This window comes from Nicotiana sylvestris, chromosome 7, assembly GCF_000393655.2.
Source record: "Nicotiana sylvestris chromosome 7, ASM39365v2, whole genome shotgun sequence".
Classification (NCBI taxonomy): domain Eukaryota; kingdom Viridiplantae; phylum Streptophyta; class Magnoliopsida; order Solanales; family Solanaceae; genus Nicotiana; species Nicotiana sylvestris.
The window spans coordinates 93,239,565-93,264,008 of NC_091063.1; the positions used below are offsets into that span (position 1 = coordinate 93,239,565).

Sequence of the window (24,444 nt, forward strand, 5' to 3'; positions counted from 1 at the left end):
TGAACAGTTCTAATTTTAGTATTAACAGACCATGTTACAACCTCGTCTTTGTATGGAATTTCCTGATAAACAAATCAGCCACATTATCGATCTCGTCTTCTAGTACGAAATTCAGTCCTTCTTCCTCTTTGAAATTTCTCACCATATCTATAGCTGATGCATTTGGATCGCCTAAATATTCATCCTCTTCATCGAACAACGAATGTGTCAAATCCGGATACTTATCATCATAATCATCATACTTTTCGCCGTTGCTCAATACTTTATGTTTAATAACAGTACATAAACGTGGGTGAGGGTTTGGAAGAGAGAAACGCGGGAGGGGTGAGATATACGGTACCTTGAATTAAGGAGAGATATATGCTGCACTAATTGTACCCTTAAAATACACTATGGTATAGAATTAGTAATTTGGTATACTAAATGTAATTATATCAAACCTTAAACATTGAGGGTAATAAGGTTTCCTATATGGTATAGGAATGCAAAAGTTCCTTTTTTTAATATTGGAAACTCCTGTAGTAAATTGAAAGATCCATAGCATTTGAGTTAATCAGACCAAGAGTACAATTCCCATAGATAGCCACACAATGTCACCAGCCCAGAACTGTGGTCAACAGTGAGTCTCATTGCACAGTCCAGAACCTAATGTGTTTGGCATGTGTAGCACCACTGGCACAAGATCACAAGATCAGTGTTGCGATTAAATCAGGTTTTTACAAGATTAGGGACAACCCCTAATTCTACTGGCGAAAATAAGAAACAAAATAAAATATATCCAGAACAAAGCCATCGCGGTTAAATTTTTTTGCATCCTAATGTAACAACTTTTTCCTTCTATTCACATGCCAATTTGGTGTCGAAGCTGCTCAAGCATATAGCAAAAGCCTGAACTGCAGACAGTGGATACCTGTAATCCATAGTGAACATATCTTTGCCTATCTTTCCAAATTGCAGGATGACTTTGTCATGATCTGATTGACTTGACCGAGAGGTTGTGGGTCCGCCAGCAGGTGGTTGGTTGGCGGCAATCAACTGAAAATTCTTTACAGATGCAACTGTCACTCGTCCTCGAAAGTTTAGGCACCAGCACTGCAGTTGTTCATGCCAACGCGGAGACTTATTCTTTAGAACCAAGGGTTTTGCATTGCTATCATCTCCCTCGTTGGATGATGCTCTAACAATTTCAGAAAACCGTGAGCTACTGAAATCAGTAGAATGATCAAGCGACTTTGAGAAAGAGATACTTCGGAATGAATCCTCAAGGGACCTTGAGAGAAGCTCTGGTTGGCCAGGCACAGAACCGCCAACATCAAGTGCTGAGGCAGGAATTGAGTGCATGACACAGTTCATTTTCCGCGGGCCCCTTGTTCCAAGAACATTTAGCTCGTATTTGATCTGAGCTATGCTGTAGCTTCCAGTTGGGACTTTGGGAGAGACTTTCTTGGAGAATCTACGGCTTGTGCGGCCGGGAGGGGGGATGTTAGCAGAGGTGCATGGAGGCTGTGTGTCATATATAATGAATTTTGTACCCAGAAAATTTGACCTGCAATGAACGGCGGCATTATGTGATCAGGAAACACTTTCTGATTAGTCATATACTTAATAACAATGTAATCATGACAAAAAAAGGGCATATAAGCACTACAAAGCTGAGTTAGATGAAAACATATAGTATAACACAAGATCTGGGGTTATACTATTTGTATCAATCAAACCTATAGCAGAAGGCTACAGTTATAGTCAGATTCAGCTATATCAATGAGCAGAATGCACTACATTTACATTTCTTTCCCTTTCCCTTTCCCTTAAGGAAATTTGATTCTTTCTGGCTGGATTTGATTTTTTTCCTGATGTATGTATTAAATGCATTAACTAAAGTACTCAATAATTTCAATCCTTTTGAGATGCTCACGCTTAGTATTTGATGTGAGGTTAACTTGTGAGAAACCTTTTCTCTTTGATAAGTGTTAAGGGGTAAAGACTTGTCTTTGTTTTACATTAGTATTTCCTGAAACATCCCGCAAAAAAGATATGGCGAAAAAGAAAATGAACAGCTCCTCAGCTTTACCTTAATTTTCCAACGTAAGTGTTGCTTGATCTCGAGATGTTTTCTGCATTCATGGAGATAACATACTCCGTGCAAGTAGTCCGCCTTGTTCTCTTTGCAGAGAGAAGGAACTTCCCATTTTCAACTAGTAAAGCTACAAATGAAGCAGAGGTTTTCATCAAACTCTGGAAAACTTTCTAGGCAACAAAGCAAAAAAATCTCAAATCACAACTGGAAATATAAGTACTAAGGAAATCATACATCGCCGCTGTGCCCTAGAAAAGACTTTAATAATGAATCCTTACCAGGACTGAGACACAAGAAAAGATGGTAAGTCAAATTAGATTTATCCCTCTTGATGAAGCATTGAATCATTCCGTCACGAGGCCCAGGCTGAAAAATGAAATAAACAAACTAGTCAATTCTCCTCCAAAAGATTAGCCAATACTCTTCTCCACTATGTGAGTTGGGCTTCCTTACCTGCTTTAACGACACCGGGAAAGTAAGCTTTCCACAAACTTCAGGACTTCTTACAATTTCCTGGCACATAATCCTCCATGACCTGCAAACTGAAGCACATGCTACAACATGCTTACGAGCAGGCCATGTGTTCTCGCTCTCTTCTAATCTTCTAATTACATCAAAAAGTAGTTCTGGTGGGAGATTAGCCCAACAACTGTTCTGGACAACAACAGGCTGGTCGCTTAAGTCATGAAATGAACCATGTGATTTACCCCTTTGATGACCAGAGAGCCTTACGTCAAAGCTTCGCCTGGATAAGCTGCCAAAGCTATCTCTTACATCCCGAACTATACTGCGGAACGACATCTAATACCAACACTTACAGATACAAGTCCAAACACCAGAACAACTGGTACTGCTCTTTCTGCTCTTCCTTAAAAGATGAGCCTTTTTCCAGTAAACTGAAGCAAACTTGTCAAAGGACAAGGCTGCAAAAGAACAAACACCAAATCATGTTCCACTAGCGAGAAGAATAAGTTGCTAAGAAGAAAAGCAAAGAGAGAGAAGCACGAAAGGCATATAAAGAGAAAAGAAAAAGGAAAAGCCAGAAAAGGAAAAAAGAGAGTAGAAAAAAAGATAGTTTCACAAGGACACCAAAGTACAGTAAATCACATGAGATTTATCAGATACAAACTTCTTAAGATTCTTAAAGTGATGCTAGTTGTCTTTGCTTAGTTGCAAGACAAGAACTGATGGAACATAGAAAGATAACTGCTTTTCTGATGTAGCACTGTTTTAGCAATTCCAGCACATAGAAAAAGAAGCAGGAAAACCAAAACTTATTCCACCCGCCTTCTAGTTCAGAAAAGGATAAATTCAACTACTTGTTGGGATATCAGAAAATATCTTGATTTAAATGTAAAAAAATAAAAATAAACTATCTATGCAAAGAATCTTAAAGATGATTCAGAAATTGTACTTTACACATGATGTAAAATCCCATAAACAGCTGAAAACTATGTCGCTCGGACTCTTCCGAAAATTTTACCTCCAAAAATAGTGTATTTTTGGAGAATCCGACACGGGTGCGGCATAATTTTGGAGAGTCCGCAACATAGGCCGAAAGAACAGGCTGAATCTAAGAAAACAAGGATAGTCTTTCAAGTACCAGATGAAAAAGAAAATACTTTCTTTAAAGGTCCAGGTTTATAAAGTTTTCATGAATCCTCCACCTCTTTTATTTTCCTTAGCCTAGTGATTTCGAGCCTCGAAGCTATTGCTTTGAACTTTCTTTTTCTAGTCAGAAGCATAGCTTTTTTATTATTCATTTACAAAAAAACTTATGATTTTGTCTTTTAACTTCAAATTTTCTTTCTCGGGCCGTTTATGACTCAAAAGATTAGGTTTTGTCTCCCTAATTATCTGTGTACAAACCATAGATTCGTGAGATTTACTACTTTAACATATATCTATACTAATGAGTTAGCCCTATTAAGACAAACCTGTTAAAGTCTTGTAACCTAAATCAAAAATTGAAGCCCAAAATTCCAAAAAGACACAAACTTTATACCAGTTAGTATCAAATAAATCAAAAGTAAGGAGCAAAACCCTCTCCCAAAAGACTTCAATTTTATAGAAAAAAGATCCTCATATACCCAGAAAAACTGGCATAAATAAATACAAAAAATAAAACAGAGCTAGAGAGACTTAAAAGACAAGATCTGAAGGTGAAAAATCAAGAATCAGAATCAGAGATCTGTACCTTAAGACGAAGAAGAACAAAGTCAACTTCGAAACCCAAAAGTAAAAATTGATGACCAAAAATAAAATTCAGAGACCTTTGCAAAAGAGAGAAGAAAAGTGGGTCAACATCCAAGAAATGTTATATATCAACTAGTCTTTCGGTTGGGTTTGGAATAAATACAACTATATCTCAATGAATGAAATAAAGAGAAGATGAAGACAAAAGAAAGAAAGAAGAGGAAAAGCTGTATTGCATACTTTTCAGTAGAGTAGTAGTAATAGTAGAATTGTTTAATGGAGGTAGATATTGCAAATAGGAGTATTAAATTGGTCACTACGTGAGCAGAACACAGCAACTACCATGAAAAATGGGAAATTGGAGCTTTTGACTTTTTGGTCTCTCCAGTTTATGATGTTTTTATTTCGTCTCCTTTTTTGGTTAATTAATTGAGAGTAGTAGATAAACCTATAACTGCGTCATAATTATTTATTATAAATATTAAATTTGTTTGGTAAAAAACTATTAGCTATCAAAATAATTGAAATATCCTAAAAGTTGTTTATGGAAAAATATATCTTGAAGTATATATTAACAAGAAGAAGGTAGAACGACTATACTTGACACGAATTAGTTATACCTCTAAATTATTCGTGATCTTAATCACCCTGTACTTGGCATTTTGAGAGTCATTACCTCCCTGGACGCTGATGTGGCAAAGAGTGTGGGTGCACTTTCTTTTAAGCGTGTGAGAATAAAGAAAAATTAAAAAATCAGCTTCCAAGGAGTTTTTTTTAAAACATTTAATTATCGTATAGTCATATATTTTGATTTATTTGTTACAATTATGTATTTCTTATTGCTTCATCTTAACATATAATGTGGACTTTACTTTAACTTTTATTTTTTTTTTAATTTTTTTCATAGATATAATGTTTATTTGTTCCAACTGTATTTTTTTGGGGGCCAAACTTGTAAAAGTTTGGTTTGAATTCCATCATTTTAGCTAAATAGAAAACTTTTAGCAAAAATAATGGAGTACGAGTTGTGTATTTTCTATTGTTTTTTCTTTAGATATAATATTTATTTATTTTAATTGTGTGTTTTTATTTTCGAATCAAATAAGTAAAAAAATGGCTACAATTCCATTATTTTTTACCAAGTAAAAATGTATAGCCAAAATAATGAACTTGCAAATGTACACTCTTTTTATTTCTTCTTTTGATGCAATGACTATTTGTTTCAACTATGTATTTTTACTTTTTCCGATAATATCTGTGAAAAAATATTTTTAGAGCTCCATAATTTAGAGCTATATAAAAATTTTAGCCAAAATAATAAAAATCAAAATATATATTTTTTATATCTTTTTAGATACCTTGATTATTTATTTCAACTGTATAAATCTTTATTTTCAGTTATAATAAAAACTTTATTATTTTTAGCCAAATAAAAAAAATAGCCTAAACAATGTAGTTCTAGCCAAGTTTAATTATAAATATTATTCGAAAAAAGATTATCTTAAAAAGTAACACACTTAAAAATATATAAAATATATTTTATTTTTAAAAAAATGCCACATGGACAGGAAAATCTATGTGGAAGGCGAGTGCATGCCACTTTCCTAGGATGAGATCGTCCAAGAGGATAACATCTATCAAATAACCAAGTCTAAGGGGGTAATTAAGACCACTGATAATTCAAGGATGTAAGCAATAATATGTGCCAAGTTTAGTAGGGTTTTAAGGTATTTTGCACGCGTGCACACACACACACACACACACACACACACACACACACACACACACATATATATATATATATATATATATATATATATATATATATATATATATATATATATATATATATTTCCTAGGATGAGATCGTTCAAGGGGTAACATCTATCGAATAACCAAGTATAAGGGGGTAATTAAGACCATTGATAATTCAAGAAGCAATAATGCGTGCCAAGTTTAGCAAGGTTTTAAGGTATTTTGCATATATTATATATAAAGCCGAGGACTTAAATTTCAATAACGATGAAGTGCTACTAGAAGGGAAAGGCCTTTAGGAGAGAGAGATACATCTCGTCCAAAATCACTAATTAAAATCATAGTAACATAAAAATGCATTGTGCAATACTTGAAAGCTTCTTTTTATACTCCAGCAAGGTGGTAAACATAAAATAAAAAAACAAAAAGAGCATGACACTTTTATTTTGATTGAATTTTCTATTTTACACTTTATATTTTATTTTACTTTTTACAAAAAATTAGAATATTTTACTTGTTGCTTAAATATTATCCATTCAATTAAAATAAAATATTACAACTTAAAAGTAGGAAAAATGCATAAGTACCCTCCTAACCAATACCCGGATTTTCAACTACAAACTTTTCTTTGCGGGAATCCTATTCCCCCCCCTAAACTTATTTTAAATGGAATTATTTGCACCCTTAATGCTGACGTGGCAGAGTGTGTGTATTCCACTCTCCCAAGAAGCAAAAATATGATTTTCAGATTATTTTTTATTCCTTTTTACCATTTTTTCTTACTTTTTTTTCCTTTTCCTTTTCCTTTTTCTTTGTCTTTTTTCTTTTACTTTTTTTTTTTTCATTTTTTCTCTAATTCCGGCGGATATTCATTCACCGGCGACTTTGTCTAACATTTTTTCTTCCATTTTTTCTTTTCACACACAAATTAAACTCTCAAAAAGTTCTATTCATAAGCAAAGCAAAATACACTCAGATTTGGGGGAAAAATTCATCATCAGAAAACCTTCCCACGCCGGAAGAAAAATGATGTATTTAAATTTTAACTGGAAAAAGTTTTCTCAGCTTATATTCGTTTTTATTTCTTTTGCTCTTCATATTACCCATAAATTACACTTTCAAGAAAATTTTATATATATATAACAAAACACACTTAGATCGGGATAAAAATCTATCGCCAGAAAAAAAGTTTGCCGGAAAAAATGGTGTTTGTGAAATTTCGACGACCACCATTTTATACCGTCGGTGACCAAAACAAAAAGAAAGAGAATGAAATAACTAAAAAAATGAGAATAATAAAAAATAAGAAAAAAAGGATAAGAAAAAGAAGAAAGAATTAAAAAAAGTACTAAAAATACATGTGGGGACGCGTGTAGCTCACCACTTGCCAAGAGTTTGGTTGTCTAGTTTTAGGGTACAAATAATTCCATTTAAAATAAGTTTAGGGGGTAATAGGATTCTCGCAAAGAAAAAGTGTGTAATTGGGAATCCGGGTATAGATTACGGGGTACTTATACATTTTCCCTTTAAAAGTATTTACAAGAAGAGGTAGAATGACAAAAAAGAAATGTAGAAGGAATTATTGATTTTCTGGGCGAAAAAGAGTTATTGAGTTTCTCATAATTAAAGATATTAGGAATAAAATAATAAAAAATTCATAAAATCAAAAATACTTATAAATGCTTCTGATTGATTTAGGTTTATAAGTATTTTTAGTGGTTATCAAGTGTGTGTATAAAGATATACAAGTGTATGTAAACTCATTTGATGACTATCTTATAAGTATATCCTAATTGTTATAAATAGTTTGTACATTAGATGCCTATGTTGTGAATAAAATAAAGATTAAATCTTCTACTTTATGTCCATCATCTTTACTTTTTATGCCTATAAAAGGCCATGTAATTGCAATGAAAAGATACACCAAAGTAAAAGAAGAAAACACTTCTCCATTCTTTCTATCTCTTCTTATTTACATTTTACTGCATTGCTTTTATTTTATAACACGTTATCAACACGAAGCTCTAATTTTATTCTTAACTCCCGCTAAGTTGAGCCATATTTTATTAAGGTATGTATCATTATAATCATTTTATTTATGACAGTACATATCATATGCTCATTGTTTGCAGATTACTTGTGCGCTTGAGCATCTTAAATAGTTTAAGTACATTGCAGTGATAAAATAACTATTTCCTTCCGTGCTCAACTCTTAGAGGACCTCAAAGTTATAAAACTAGCTATGAACTAATGTCATACTTATAATATTCATGGACTCCCTGGATCAAAACATATTTTTAAGGCATTTTGAAGAACTGTGAGAAATGAATTGACAAGCAATAATTTTATAGTTTAATTACTTTATATTTATTGGAACATATAAATAATGTTAGTCACGTTCGATTCTATTAACACATATATATCAATAATATAAAGTGAAATGAAACAAGTATGTAATTTCTACTTTATGGCAAGAATAAAATGAAATAGTAGATTGTTAACATGATATAGCTCTATTTTCATTTCTTTTACCTTAATCGTTTTGTTTTCATTAATTGTTTATTATTATAATTATTTCTCTAACTTATTCATCTTTTATGATAGTTTTCACTATGTCAAATTTATCAAAACTTGAATTTGTGGCACTTGACATCACCGGGAGGAACTATTTATCATGGGTTCTTGATGCTGAAATTCACCTTGACGCTAAAGGTCTTGGAAATACTATTATACAAGGAAATGAAGCATCAAATCAGGATAAAGCGAAGGCCATGATTTTCCTTCGTCATCATCTACATGAAGGGTTAAAAACTGAATATTTAACCGTAAAAGATCCACTTGAATTATGGATTAATTTGAAGGATCGATATGACCACCTAAAACTTACGGTATTACCGAAAGCTCGGTATGAGTGGATACATTTAAGGTTGCAAGACTTTAAAACCGTAAGTGAGTATAATTCTGCTATCTTTAAAGTAAGTTCTCTATTAAAATTATGTGGAGACACTATCACAGATGAGGACTTATTGGAAAAAATATTTTCTACTTTTCACGCTTCAAATGTGGTGCTACAACAACAATACCGTGAAAAAGGTTTTAAGAAATATTCTGAGTTAATCACATGCCTACTTGTGGCTGAGCAGAATAATACTCTATTAATGAAAAATCATGAAGCCCGTCCCACTGGGTCAGCTCCATTTCCGGAAGTGAATGTTGTAGCAGCATATGATAAGTTTGAAAAAAAAAACAAAATAATTACCGTAGTCGTGGACATGGTCGTAAACGTGAACGTGGCAGGAGGCGAAACAATTGTCATCATTATGGTGGAAATAAATTGGAGAACAATAAGGGTTCTCAAATTAATCATTCAAAAGGTAAAACTAGTATGTCGCCGATGTGGTATGAGAGGTCATTGGGCACGCATTTGTCGTACACTAGAATATTTTGTCAAACTTTATCAAACCTCCCTCAGGAAAAAAGAAAATAATGTGGAGGCACATTTGACCTTTCAAAATAATGATGATGAAGCAGGTCCCTCAAACAAATATGATTCTAAGGCATATCTTGCATATAAAGATGATGATTTTGAAGGCCTAATAAATATTACTCATTTAGAAGCGGGAGACTTCTTTAAGATATTGACTGAATAACTAATCATCTTACTAGGGAATGAAGCTATAAAGGTTGTTATTTTTATGTTTGCAACTAGTTGTAAGCACGTGATTTTTGCTTCACGGGAATTACTCCAAAAGAAAAAAAAAATCAAAAAATATATGTCTTGTCATTTAGTACGTCGTACTTAATGTTAAATCTTGTGATAATTGTTATAGGGGTTAACCAATATGTGTGTAATTTTATTTGTTAATTTTTCTAAGTTTTACAATTTACTTAAGAATTTTGTTTAAATTTGGTCCTTAAAGAAAAATGGTTGTGGAAAATCAGATTGGGCCCCAAAATGAGGCCCAAAACCGGCACACAGGTCCAGTCCAAGTCAGGCCTGCCCAAGCACTGACTCAAACGATGCCGTATCAGCGTCCCTATTGGAGCCGTTGATCTGACTCAAACGAACGGTCCTGATCAGGTTGCTCACTTCACCTCAACGACGCCGTTTCAGGCAAGTTGATCTGAGCCGTCCAACCCCTTTGATCCAACGGACCCAGGCTTTCCCCTAAACCCGTCAAATTTTGACCCGATCCAGCCTTACCCGATCTCACCCACCATCACACCCAAACGACACCGTTTCCTAAGTGAATTGATCCTAGCCTTAGATCTCATTTGATCCAACGACCAGGATCTAAACCTCCAAGGCATATATAAACCTAACCCTTCTACCCCGCCCCCTATCCAAACCCCCCTTCACTCGTCTTCTTCACCAAACCCTGAACCCTATGAAACCCTAACGCCGCCCCCTTTTCCCTTTCACTTGAACTCGACGGCATGGACGCCGGTGACCACCTCCTTAACACCCTAGGACCACCTCACTGCCCTGAACATGGATCTGCTATCCTTGTGCCTCGAATCAGTCCCTAGTTTCTCGAATCTTCATTTGAAGATTCGAGTCAAACTCTGACCTACACCAAACCACACCATATTCGTACCAGACACTCCCCTGACCTCCCTCGTGACCAAACCAAGCTTGGTTTGGTCCGAATCTACCCACAACTCCTAGAATCTCAAATCTGAAGATCCAAACCCTAGAACACCAGAACCTGGGGAATCTGACCTGTTTCATAGAGGGTTTGGGGTCTAATAGACTTCAATCAGAGTGTTCTCGATTGAGAACACCCCGATTAAAGTCTGTTCAATTTCAAAAGGCCAAATCTGATTCGGACCTGGGTCGACTTTTCTTAAAAGTTTTCAGTAAGTTTTTCTTTTCTTTTTATGTTTTATTTGCGTGCTGATTAAGTGTGTTAGCATGTTTCTTTTGTGATTGTTTGGTAATTTCTGATATTTTTTTTCTGTCAAAGTTTTTCCATCTCTGTCAAAGACCTTTTATTTGGTCGTTTGTTCTTCTGTATATGTGAATACATCTGGTGATATACATGCTCGTCAATTAGATTAATTGTCAAATAGTTAATTCATATAGGTTCCCAGTAATTGAACAAAAGTTGTCTGAAGTCATTCGGGACCCTGTACGTGTTGTTTATATGAACGACTGATTATTACCTGTTATATTTAGTATAGTCGACTTGATAAACGTCGTCGATTAGTTTTCTATGACTAAATGATCAAATGGACTAATAATTTCACATGACTGATTGAACCCTGTCATTGACTGAATGCCCGACATTGTTTGAAATTGGTTTGTTTGCATTGCAAAACGACTGAAAAAGATTCAGTCCAGGGCAGTTCTGAATCTGAACTTTCAGAAGTTCAAAATGCCCTGATACTGCAATGGGTTTAGGGCAGTAATAACCAGGGATTAACAGGGGTAATTTGGGTGTTAAAAAGAACAGAAATGATTAGTTTAAATGAGCTGACAAATAGGGTACTGGATTAGGATTAAAATAAGGTAATAGTGGGGAGCCAAACTTTGTGGCATGGGGCTGATTGAATAAAAAAGGGGTGCCCATGTTGTTGGGCAGAAAATACAGGCTAAAAGCCTGTCGAATGGATGAGTATGGGGAATATTTTGATTAGTTTAGAAAGGAAGTTATGGGCAGGAAAGAGGAGAGGGGTTCAAGGCAGCTGAGTGCTTGCCATTTCTGCCTATAAATGGAGCTGTTTCAGACCATAAAGGGGGCTGAACATTTTTTTAGTCTCCAGAGAGGTTTTAAGTTGAAAAAAAGCTGAAAGAAAGAAACAAAAGAAATCTCAGAACATTGTAACAAAACACTATCTGAAAACTGCATAAGAGTTTAAGTTGGCTAAGCTGTCTTGACTAATTGTTGTTGGTCATTTGCCGAGCTGTTTGCGACTGTTAAACTGCTGGTGCTGTTACATTCAATATTCTGGGTTTCCTGCTATTATTCTACTCTGTTCCTGGGATTGTTTGCTTGGTACTCGACCATCTGTGGGTTTCATTGTTGTTGCTGGTTGTTGTTGCTGTGTTGTTGCTGTTTGGTTGCCTTTTGCTGACACCTTTCTTCTTCTCCTGCTTATTGTTCAAACATCCAGATACACGACTAATATTGTCAATGTAACTTGAAGTTGAATATGAATACAAAGGGAAGAGTTGAAGATCATTTATTTTATGCATAGCATGTACATTAAATGTTATGCGATGTATAATAGTTTACCTCTTTGATTGGATACTGGAAGTAGCCTGCATGCCTAGTAAATATCAGTGTAAGGTAATGGAATGTTAGTTTGTATATATGGGCTGGTAGTTAAAAGTATTCACAAGGCAGTAGGTTACATATCAAATTTTAGTCAATTTGTTCAAACATGTCATTGAATGTCTGTCATGCACAAAGCTATCCATTGTTAGCTAAGTTCATTTCCTTTTGATAAGCTGCTTTTGTTATAATTGGTAAACCACACTTTTTAGAACAAAAAATGCAAGTTTACGGTCTCAACCTCACGGGGGTCGAGCCCAGGTCGAAACAGACCACGCAGGCCCGCATCGGATAAACAGCGGCCCAGGTCTGGCCCATCCCGCATGAGCTGGATTTGGGCCCATAATGTTCGATCAGTTGTCTGCATGTGTAGCCACGTTTTCTTATTCTGTAAAAGCATTCTGAATCCTGCTATAAACAACCTGCAAACATATAATTAACTAAGACTATCTATGCTTTCAATTAGTAGAAGCAAACGCGACAAGAAACGCAGTTGCTATAGGATATCCTGTTAAAACAAAGACGGGATGAGCCTCGACAAATAAAAATGCACAAGTTGCGGGGCCCTCGTTAAGAGTATATTATCGAAGCATTCAGTTTCCAGGACGGGTCGTTTAGCAAATCTCACGGCCCTCCCAGAATAATAACGCGATAGTCTATTTAAGCGCGTATTTAATAATGTTATCTCCTTAAACTCGGGTGCACATTTATGTGACCCAAATCCAAGTCTCAATGAAATCGAAATGTGTCTTTAATCACGGGTACATTGATTGTGGCGTGGTCCGAGATGCATTTCCATTACGTTGTAAATCCTTAAAATAATGAATGAGACAAGCCTCGACAACAAAAATGCACAAGCTGCGGGGCCCTCTAAATGTATATGTTAAATACTTAGAATTCGGGACATGCCGTTTAGCGAATTTCATGGCCTTTCCCCAACATAACAATACGCTAGTTGCTTTAGGCGCGTCTTTAATAATTTATTTTCCTTAATTCGGGTGCACATTTATGTGACCCAAATCCAAATCTCAATCGAGTTGAGATATGTCGATAACCACGGGTGCATTGATGTAACGTGGTTCGAGATATGTTTTCACGACGTTGCAATTCTTGTAAAATAATAATAATGACAAAAACGGTTAAAAGTTAAAATTTGCACATATGTTCAATTTATATAAAAATCAGATAATCAAGCCGAATATAACAGTTGAGCGACCGTGCTAGAACCACGGAACTCGGGAATGCCTAACACCTTCTCCCGGGCTAACAGAATTCCTTATCCGGATTTTTGGTACGCAGACTGTAATATAGAGTCATTCTTTTCCTCGATTCGGGATTAAAATTGGTGACTTGAGACACCCTAAATCTCCCAAGTGGTGACTCTGAAATAAATAAACAAATCCCGTTTCGATTGTCCTTTAATTGGAAAAAACTCCCTTGTACCCTCGCGGGTGCGGAAAAAGGAGGTGTGACAGCTCTGGCGACTCTGCTGGGGAATATTCGACCCAGAACCACTGGTTCAGGGTTAGAATTCAAGCTTAGATAAATTGTTATATTTGGTTATATCTGATTTTTACATATTTGAGCCTAATGTGCTAAATGTCGCTTTTACCACTTCGATATTATTTGAACTGTATATAAACTGTGCCGAAACCTCTCTCTTCTTACCTCCGGGGAGAAGCTCGCTGGTCGAGGCTCCCTATTCTGTTAGTGTCAATACCCAAAATAAGAAAGAGGACGGATAAGTTACGAAGCCGGTCGGCCTTTTGGTTCCCGGTAAGTTGCCCCTCCTCGACTCGAGTTGTCCGCTCGGGTACACAGTCTATAACATATACCCAGGTTATAAACCTAGTATAACGAAACTCCATGCCGGATCCCTAGTAGGAACGCTTATTTGCATCATGTTGCATTTGACTTAGGGGACTCAACACAGGGGTTGGGTCCGTCTAGGACTAGCAACCTGATATGAAAGGACCATCCTAATGCATCCTATTTGTTTTCCGTGCATTTATTTGTCTCGCGCCCGCATGCTGACCGGTGTTTGAATATTATGAATAATGTGAAATTGGAAACAAAAAAGAAGAAGAAATAGCGGTTAGGGAGTTAATTGTTTATTTTTGAAGAAAAACCAATGCCAAAATACTGTCAAAACTCTGCCGAAATTTTGAGAAAATAAAAAAAAACGTCTTATTAGTTTGTTTTATTAAAAGCAAAGGAAAAATAGAAAAAAAAGAAAAAAAGTCGTTGTTCTGTTTTGTTTTTCAAAAAATATATAGTTTGTCTTGTCATAAAAATGAAGATGAAAAAGAGTCTTATTTTTAAAAGAAATATTTTTTATTATTTTTATGAAAATCCGAATAATAATAAATAATATATATATTTGTTGCAAAAATATTTGTCTTGTCAAAAAGTCTTGAAAAGTTTTTAGACCCCTAATTTTCAAAAAACAAAATCCAAAAATATTTTTCATTATTAACTTCTTTAGAAAGTCTTTTAATTTTTTTTTTAAAAAAGGCCTCCTTTCTCGTTTTAAAGTAGTCCTTCCTTCACTTGGCATAATCACCCTAATAATTTAGTTCACCTAGTTATTCTTGATCGCGAGAACTACGCCGGTTTGATTCTCGCAGGGTGTGAGATACGTAGGCAACTCTCATCGGGTCCAACCCCCCATTCAAAAAAAGAGGAGTCTCTGGAAAAAAAAAATTTTTTTTATTCACTTGGCATAATCACCCTAATAAATGTGCAGGATGAGCATGATACAAAACGAACCTTTTTCAGTAATGACCAAGATCCCTTTTGAGTTGCGATTATGGTGGAACGACTTAGGCAAAGAAGGGCAAGACAAAGTAAGGAAATATCTGAAAGATCTCCTGGATCTACTAAACGTTCAGCCTCGGGGTGATATTATCAGATCATTGGTCACTTGTTGGGATTCCGCACACAACGTGTTCCATTTTTCGGACTTTGAGCTCACCCCGACATTGGAAGAAATAGCAGGATACATCGGAAGTGATGAAGCCCCTTTAAGGTTCAAATACTTGATTGCACCTAGGGCTGTCACGGTACACCGGTTTCTGGATTTCCTAAAAATACCTCGAACGTTCCACCATCCAGATCTTGCCAAAGGATTCTGCAGTCTCCACCTCATATATGCTGGATACGGCCACGTGGGCGGATTCAATAAGCCGGATTTCAAACTATGCAGTAGAGGCAACCGACAAAAGTGGGACGAACACAGGCTAGTGGCTTTTATGACAGCCTTTCTGGGTCTTATAGTGTTCCCAAGGAAAGATGGAAACATTGATCTAAAGGTAACCGGGGTCGTCAATACTTTGCTTACCCAAGATAAAAGTACTCTGGCGCCTATGATTATGGCTGACATTTTTCGGGCTCTCACTGCTTGTCGAGCCAGGGGCGACTTTTTCGAAGGATGTAACCTACTGTTGCAAATGTGGATGACCGATCATTTATGCCATCGCTCCTCGCTCTTGGGTTATGGTTCACCTGAGAAAACTTGTATTGGAGAATTCTACACGAGAATCAAAGGGCTCAATTTACCCGAGGGAGTCACATCATGGACCTCATTTCTCCGAACTCTCACTGCCAGCCAAATCCAGTGGACGCTCGGATGGTCACCTATTGAGGAAATCATATACATGCCGGCAACCCGGCCTCACTTTCTGTTGATGGGACTTAAAAACATCCAACCCTATGCACCGTATCGGGTTTTGAGGCAACTCGGGAGGTATCAAGTGGTGCCGAAAGATGAATATTTGAGTACCCAAGTGATTGAAATAAGTCCGAACGGTCATTTCCCTGAAGAAAAAGTTCGCCAAATCTGGAGTGAGTGCCAACATCTGACAGCAAACACTTGTGTGATTGATACAGCAAAAGGGGAAGTCGCCCCGGGATATCACGCTTGGTTTAGAGGTAGCCTGTCCTACGAAAGACCGGCTAAGAGACCGCATCTCAAAGATTTCGTAGAATCGTCCCAAGGGCAATGGAACTGGTTAGCAAAAGAAAAGGGTTATCGGGCAGAGATCGGTGATTTGAAGCTACAAATGGACGGTCTGAAATTCAATAACAGCGTACAAATCGCGGCGGATCGAAGCGAAAAGAATAGATTGATCCAAGAGAATGAAGAACTTAAGGCCCAAATCCAAAAATTGAGATTGTCTCTTGATGAACAGCCCAAAAGTCGATCAGACCAGCAGTTGATAAAGGGTTTGAAAAGAGAAATCACGGAATGGCGAGATGGGTTAGAAGAATCCGAAAAGGTAATGGCAGAGCTCAAGGCACAGTGGGTAACAAGAGTAGATAAACATCACCGATACTTGAACCAATTGAAACGTGACCATGAGAAGACTGTTGCCAAAATAAAGAGAGAGATGGCTACACTTGAGTTTAAAGCAGTTAAGCAGGCCAAGGATTTCCAATTGGAAAGTAGATACTGTTACGACTTGTTGGCCCAAATGAAGACAGAAGGGCGGCAGCTGAAGAATCAGCATATACAGGATTCACAGGTATTCAAGACGTGCAGTGATCAGATAAGACGCCTACTCATAGAAAAGAAACAAACCAGAGATAAGATCAGGGCCATTGCCCACGCCATCATCAGACGGTGTCTACGGTGTGAGAACATGACCAGCGTTACCGTTCTCTCAGCAATGATGGGTTATGTCAAACAGACCATGCACGAGTTGGAGCAGCTCGAAAGGGATCTCGCACTTAGAACCGCGAAAAGGCCGAATGATGCCTCGGGGGCCCTTAAGTTGAAAAATTAATCTTTGGTCGAGTCTTGTTTTTTAGGCTTTGATGTTTTCCCATATGGTGTTTTCTTTTCTTTTAGTCAAATCAGTCTAAGAACTAAGGAGTCTGTACTATTGCTATTCTTTGTTTGAAGTAATTTGTAATAGCAAAAATTTTGAGAATGAATTTAATGATTCCAAAAGAATTTTGCGTTTCTTTACTTTAGGGCAGAACTACGCCTGGTCTGATTCGCGCGGGGACGTGATACGTAGGCAATCCCCATAAGATTCGACCGCTTTTAATAAAGAAAGAAAGAAGAAGAAAAAAAGAGAGAAAAAGAAAATACAAAAATAAAATAAAATACCGGGTTTCCCAAAGTACAAAAATGAGCAAGCCGGAATGACGCATGTTGTTTGAAGCAAAGCATGTAGAAACGGTTAACTGCCTAGGAGCATTGCATCCTCTATGTGTTGTGATCAAATCTGTTAAACTCTAACGCTAACAAAGTTTGTTGCTGTCTGATCCAGACAGTTAGTTGTTAAAGAATTCTGGCAACACACCCTTACCAAACCAGATCCAAAGGACCGGTAGCAATAAGCATGACTACTTCAGAGAATAGTAACGAGGAAGAAAGGCCGATGAGCCAGTTGTTAAAAGAAGCGATGGAAAAGATTGAAAGGATGGGACTAGAGATGAATGCAATGCAGCTAGCTTTAGCCCAAAGCACAAAAGAGCCCTGAGCCACTGGGGCGCATGCCGGAATACCCTCATTCCGGCCCTTCCACAAGCCTCCCAAATCCCCGTTATCATCAAGAAAGAAGCCCTCATGATTCCCAAGCTCCACCACCCCATCAACCTCTCCCAACACCAAATATTCCCACCTTTGTGGGACCCACATCAGCCACCTTGCAAAGAACGACCAGTGAGCCATTGTTTCAGGCTCACGATACACAATACTATCCCCCTGAGCCCACATTCCATGCCCCCGAACCACAGGCCTACAATCCGCACTTGGAAGTACCGGTAGAGATTGAAAAGCCGGTTAAAGCCCCTAAACAGGATGAGGTATTGAGAAAGTTCAAAAGCCTGGAGCAGTCCTTCAGGAACCTGCACGGATTGGGCAACCAAGTCAGCGTAGCTTACAAAGATCTATGCCCTTTCCCGGACGTCCAACTCCCGGCTGGGTTCAAGATGCCTAAGTTTGATTTGTACGAAGGGCACGGTGATCCCATGGCACATTTGCGGGGATTCTGTAGCAAAATGAGAGGGGCAGGTGGCAAAGATGAGCTGCTGATAGCTTATTTCGGCCAAAGTCTGAGCGGACCTGCACTAGAATGGTATACCAGGCAGGATTCCAGTAGATGGTACACTTGGGATGATCTGGCACAGGCTTTCGTGGGTCATTTCCAATACAATCTCGAGATAGTCCCTGACCGTCTCATATTATTGAGAACTGGGAAGAAACTGGGGGAAAGCTTTCGCGAGTTCAGGTTCCGCTGGAGAGAACAAGCAGCTAGAGTCGATCCTCCCATGAGAGAGGGAGAGATGGTGGATTATTTCTTGCAAACATTGGATCCAACCTACTTTGGTCACTTGGTGACAACGGTTGGAAAATCCTTCAACGAGGTGGTGAAGATAGGGGTCATGATAGAAGAGGGTCTAAGGTCTGACAAAATCTTGAATTATTCGGCACTCAAGGCCACGACCCAAGCCATTCAGAGTGCACCGGAGGTGCGCTGGGAAGAAGAAAGAAAGAAGAAATTGCCATGATTGAGGCAGGCAGTTGGTCCAGGGCTGGCAAGCCACACTACAACCAACCCAGACCTCACAGGCTAGACTATCCATACAACCCGCCACAACATTGCTATCCGCCTCGAGAACCACATTGTTCCGTACACCAGGCCCAGACATACACTCAGCCTCCGGTTCGCCCGCAATGGCGTGCGCCGGCTCCCCAGAACACATATGCACCACCACAAAACACCTATCGTCCACCAGGGGCATATAGGAACCCTCCAGGGGCAGGTTTTCGGGGAAATCCAACCGCTAGGAATGACAGGCTGCGAAAACAGAGAACTTTCACTGAGTTGGGAGAAACCTACACCGCTTTGTTCCACAAATTGAGGCAATTGGGTTTGGTTAGTCCGGTCGAGACTCGAGGACCAAATCCCCCGCCCCAAAACTTGGACCAATCAATAAGCTGTGAGTATTGCTCTGGGATGTTGGGGCATGATACTGAAAAGTGTTGGAAATTGAGGCATGCCATACAGGATCTTATTGACACCAATAAGATCGAGGTCCAGACACCGGAGGCTCCTAACATCAACCAGAACCCACTGCCAGCGCACCACGAGACTCACATGATTGAGTTGGTGTATGAGGGAGGAGAGTTGAGAAAACCCTCACAGACAGTGATGATGATCCAGGCTGCCCCGAAAGAAGGATCGACCAGTGGAGGAACCGGGGTACAGTCACAGGGAGAAGGAGTCAAGCCTATAGTGATATTGGGAAAGAGCCCGTCCGCCATAACAAGCAAACCCGAGCTAAACAAGTTGGTAATATCAGGGATTCCGCCCGCACCTGCAGTTGTGTTGAAGGGGGTATATAGAGAACTGGTCACCATAAAGCCTGTAGTCCAGCTGCCGATGATTGATAGCAAGGATGTGCCTTGGAAATATGAAAAGGCGGTGGTGATGTACAAAGTAAAACAGGTGGAAGAAGTTAGTTGTGAAGCGCAAGGGCTGACTCGATCAGGTCGATGTTTTGCTCCGGTGGAGCTAAGGAGAACCAACCCAGCTGCAACCAAGAAACCTGTGTCCGAAGAAGAGGCTGAGGAGTTCCTGAGGAAGATGAAAGTGCAGGACTACTCCGTGGTCGAACAGCTGAGAAAAACACTGGCCCAGATCTCGCTGCTGTCATTGCTAATCCATTCTGAGGAGCATCGTCGGCCTTGATGAAGATATTGAACGAAGCTCATGTGCCCAACGAGATTTCTGTAAACCACCTGGAAACCATTGCCAACAAGATTTTCGAGGTGAACAGGGTAACATTCTCAGATGATGACCTACCAAAGGAAGGTACAGAGCATAACAAAGCTCTCTACCTAACTGTCAAATGTGAAAACTCGGTAGTTACTCGGGTATTGATAGATAACGGTTCAAGTGCCAATATCTGCCCATTATCCACTCTGAACCAGTTAAAAATCAACCACGGAGGAATCCACAAGAATAGCATCTGTGTCTGAGGATTTGACGGAAATGGAACAGCCACTGTAGGGGATGTTGTACTCGAATTGACCATCGGTCCAGTCCTGTTCACCATGGAGTTCCAGGTGTTAGATGCCACAATATCTTATAACCTTCTATTAGGACGACCATGGATTCATGCAGCCAAAGCAGTGCCCTCCACCCTACATCAGATGGTGAAGTTCGAGTGGGAAAGACAAGAGGTCGTGCTACACGGCGAGGACACGGCGTGCACCATGGGTGGCGCCATTGTACCTTTCATAGAGACCGATGATGACAAACGTCCTTGGGTCTACCAAATTTTTGATACAATGTCGGCAAACAAAATTTCTGAAGGAGAAATCATCCCGCACCCTAGGGTAGCTGCCGCGACAGTCATGATGGTCTCGGAAATGCTGGGTATTGGATTTATGCCGGGAAAGGGCCTGGGAGTCGAGCTTCAGGGGATTGTCCAACCTGTCTCCCTGCCTAAAAATCTGGAAACTTTCGGATTGGGGTTCAAACCAACCGCAGCATATAGGAAGCAAGCGCGAAAAATGAAGAAGAGGGTTTGGTTTCTGCCCAAACCGGTGCCACGTCTCTCAAGGTCTTTTGTCAGAGCAAGTGCCAAGGGGTCGCCAGTCCCGAAGATCCTAGGACCATTGATTGGTATGGATGGGGACTTGAATCAGAGTTTCGAGAGGCTATTCGCTGATGTCAGTATGGTAGAAGCTGGAGAAGGTTCCAGCAGAACAGAGATACAGTTTGTGGGGCTTGAGGCCAAAACCAACAATTGGACGGTTACTCCTCTTCCTGTCCGAGGGGAGTCTTGGAAGTAGGCTTTGATTTATGTTTTGTTTGTTTTGTTTTATTCGGATTATTCCAGGGTGTAATCCAAATTTTACTTTTGTTTTGTAAAAGTGTGAACCCTTTTATCCCGCAAGTTTAATAAAGTTCTCTTCTTTTGTCCCATTTTAATTTTGTTTTGTTCTTTTTCTTTCTGAACAGTTCTCTTTTTACTGGTTCTAATGACATGGCATGCACAGCGGATCTTCGACCTAGTCTAATAAATCAATCTGAATCCGACTCAATGACACAAGAGGTCGTTTGCGACGATGAATCCGAATATGACGAAGATAAAGCCTTCGAAGAGATAAACCGAGAACTGTGCCAATTTGAAGAAAAACCCAAACCTAACCTAAATGACACTGAGGCTGTGAATCTAGGAGACGCTGATAATGTCCGAGAAACCAAAATCAGCATCCATATTGAGCCGAATGTCAGGGAAGAATTGATCAAAACCCTCGTGGAATTCAAAGATGTTTTTGCATGGTCATATGATGATATGCCGGGATTAAGCACCAATTTAGTGGTTCACAAATTGCCCACTGACCCGGCATACCCTCCGGTCAAGCAAAAGCTAAGGAAATTTAAAACAGAAATGAGTGTAAAGATCAAAGAAGAGGTGATTAAGCAGTTGCAGACGAAGGTCATTCAGGTCACTCGATATCCTGAGTGGTTGACCAACGTGGTACCGGTTCCAAAGAAGGATGGAAAAATCAGGGTGTGCGTCGACTACCGCAATCTCAACAAAGCAAGTCCCAAGGATAATTTTCCGTTGCCCAACATCCATATCTTGATCGATAATTGCGCTGGGCGCGAGATCGGATCCTTTGTGGATTACTATGCGGGATATCATCAAATCCTAATGGACGAGGAAGATGCGGAAAAGACAGCATTTATCACGCCATGGGGAACTTACTGCTATCGGGTAATGCTGTTCGGACTAAAGAATGCCGGAACAACGTACATGCGAGTAATGACTGCTGTGTTTCATGACATGATACACAAAGAAATCGAGGTGTACGCCGATGATGTGATCATAAAGTCTTGGCGTCAGGAGGACCATGTAGCAGACCTAAGGAGATTCTTCCAAAGACTCCGAAGGTATGATATCAAGCTTAACCCGGCCAAATGCGCATTCGGGGTTCCGTCAGGAAAGTTGTTAGGATTCATCGTCGGTCGACGGGGAATTGAGTTAGACCCATCCAAAATCGAATCCATCCGAGATTTGCCACCGCCAAAGAACAAAACAGAGGTAATGAGTTTGCTGGGTAGACTCAATTACATCAGTAGGTTCATCGCTCAACTCACAGCAACTTGTGAGCCCATATTTCGGTTGCTGAAAAAGGATGTTGCGGTAAGTTGGACGGCAGAGTGTCAAGAGGCTTTCGACCAAATCAAAGGGTATCTGTCTAATCCACCCGTATTGGTCCCGCCTAAGCCAGGGAAGCCCTTAATTCTTTATCTGACGGTCCTGGAAAATTCATTTGGTTGTGTACTGGGGCAACATGATGACACAGGAAGGAAGGAGCAGGCCATCTACTATCTTAGCAAGAAATTCACAGTATATGAAGTCAAGTACACCCAACTCGAGAAAACATGCTGCGCCCTAACTTGGGTAGCTCAGAAGTTGAAACACTACCTGTCCTCGTATACTACTTATCTCATATCCCGTTTGGACCCATTGAAGTACATCTTCCAGAAACCTATGCCCACAGGGAGGTTGGCAAAATGGCAAATTCTGCTCACAGAGTTCGATATCGTCTATGTGACGAGGACAACCATGAAAGCCCAGGCGCTGCCCGACTATTTGGCAGAAAATCCCGTTGATGAAAAATACGAGCCTTTAAGAACGTATTTTCCCGACGAAGAGGTAATGCATACAAATGAGCTGGAGTTACCCGAGGAACCGGGTTGGAAGCTTTTCTTCGATGGAGCTGCAAATGCGAAAAGGGTTGGAATAGGAGCAGTACTCATCTCTAAAACAGGACGCCATTATCCTGTTACGGCTCAACTACGCTTCTATTGCACCAACAATATGGCCGAATATGAAGCTTGCATTCTGGGTCTGCGTTTGGCTGCGGACATGGATGTCCAAGACGTCTTGGTCTTGGGAGACTCGGACCTCTTGGTACATCAGATTCAGGGTGAATGGAAAACGCGAGATCTAATGCTCATACCATATCGACAATGCTTGCATGATCTGAGCAAGCGATTTCGATCGGTGAAGTTCAAACATATCCCGAGAGTTCATAACGAGGTTGCGGATGCATTGGCCACCTTAGCATCAATGTTGCACCACCCTGACAAAATGTATGTTGATCCTCTGTACATCCAGGTCCGTGATCAGCACGCTTATTGCAACGCCGTAGAAGAGGAAGCAGATGGCGAGCCCTGGTTTCATGATATCAAAGAATACCTTAGAATGGGGACATATCCGGAACGGGCCACTGGAGACCAAAAAAGAGCCCTTCGACGTTTGTCAAATGGTTTCTTCCTCAGCGCAGGAGTTTTGTACAAAAGAACCCCGGATTTGGGATTGTTGAGATGCATAGATGCCGGTCAAGCCACGACGGTTATGACAGAGGTACACGCTGGAGTTTGCGGGCCACATATGAGCGGATATGTATTGGCAAGGAAGATCCTTCGAGCAAGGTATCATTGGCTTACCATGGAGCATGACTGTATATCTTTCGTAAGAAAGTGCCATCAGTGTCAGATACATGGAGATCTGATTCATTCCCCGCCAACAGAGTTACACACGATGTCAGCACCCTGGCCGTTTGTGGCCTGGGGCATAGATGTCATTGGACCTATCGAGCCAGCAGCATCCAACGGTCATATGTTCATTCTAGTAACCATTGACTACTTCACCAAATGGGTTGAGGCTAAAACCTTCAAGTCGGTAACTAAAAAGGCAGTGGTGGACTTTGTGCACTCCCATATCATCTGTAGATTTGGGATCCCAAAAGTGATCATCACGGATAACGGTGTGAATCTTAACAGCAGCTTGATGAGAGAAGTATGCCAACAATTCAAGATTACACACCGCAATTCCACCCCATATCGTCCCAAGGCGAATGGAGCGGTCGAAGCAGCCAATAAGAACATCAAGAAGATACTGCGAAATATGGTGGAAGGATCTAGACAATGGCACGAGAGATTACCCTTTACTTTGTTGGGTTACCGCACTACCGTCCGGACTTCCGTAGGTGCAACGCCTTATTTGTTGGTGTACGGGACTGAGGCTGTAATACCAGCGGAGGTCGAAATTCCATCCCTCCGGATTGTCGCTAAAGCCGAGATTGATGACAATGAATGG

At 39.6% G+C, this 24,444-nt stretch overlaps 1 protein-coding gene across 1 annotated transcript; it reads right to left on the bottom strand.

Annotated features, from left to right (window-relative positions):
• Nucleotides 1-519: 519 nt before the first annotated feature.
• On the bottom strand, nt 520-4,476 carry LOC104246724 (tubby-like F-box protein 8). The gene is made up of 5 exons (XM_009802601.2): nt 4,275-4,476; nt 2,531-3,000; nt 2,356-2,443; nt 2,072-2,204; nt 520-1,546 (listed from the first exon to the last, which is right to left on the bottom strand). Exons 2-5 carry the CDS (start codon nt 2,876-2,878, stop codon nt 838-840), a joined length of 1,278 nt encoding a protein of 425 aa, XP_009800903.1. The 5' UTR covers nt 2,879-3,000; nt 4,275-4,476; the 3' UTR covers nt 520-837.
• Between the last annotated feature and the right edge of the window lie 19,968 nt (nt 4,477-24,444).

Coding starts and splice junctions, on each gene's coding strand:
- LOC104246724 (XM_009802601.2), bottom strand. CDS start 2,878: ATGTCGTTCCGCAGTATAGTTCGGGATGTAAGAGATAGCTTTGGCAGC. Junction 2,205..2,355: donor TTTCTTGTGTCTCAGTCCTG/GTAAGGATTCAT, acceptor CTTCATTTGTAG/CTTTACTAGTTGAAAATGGG. Junction 1,547..2,071: donor ACTTACGTTGGAAAATTAAG/GTAAAGCTGAGG, acceptor CGTTCATTGCAG/GTCAAATTTTCTGGGTACAA.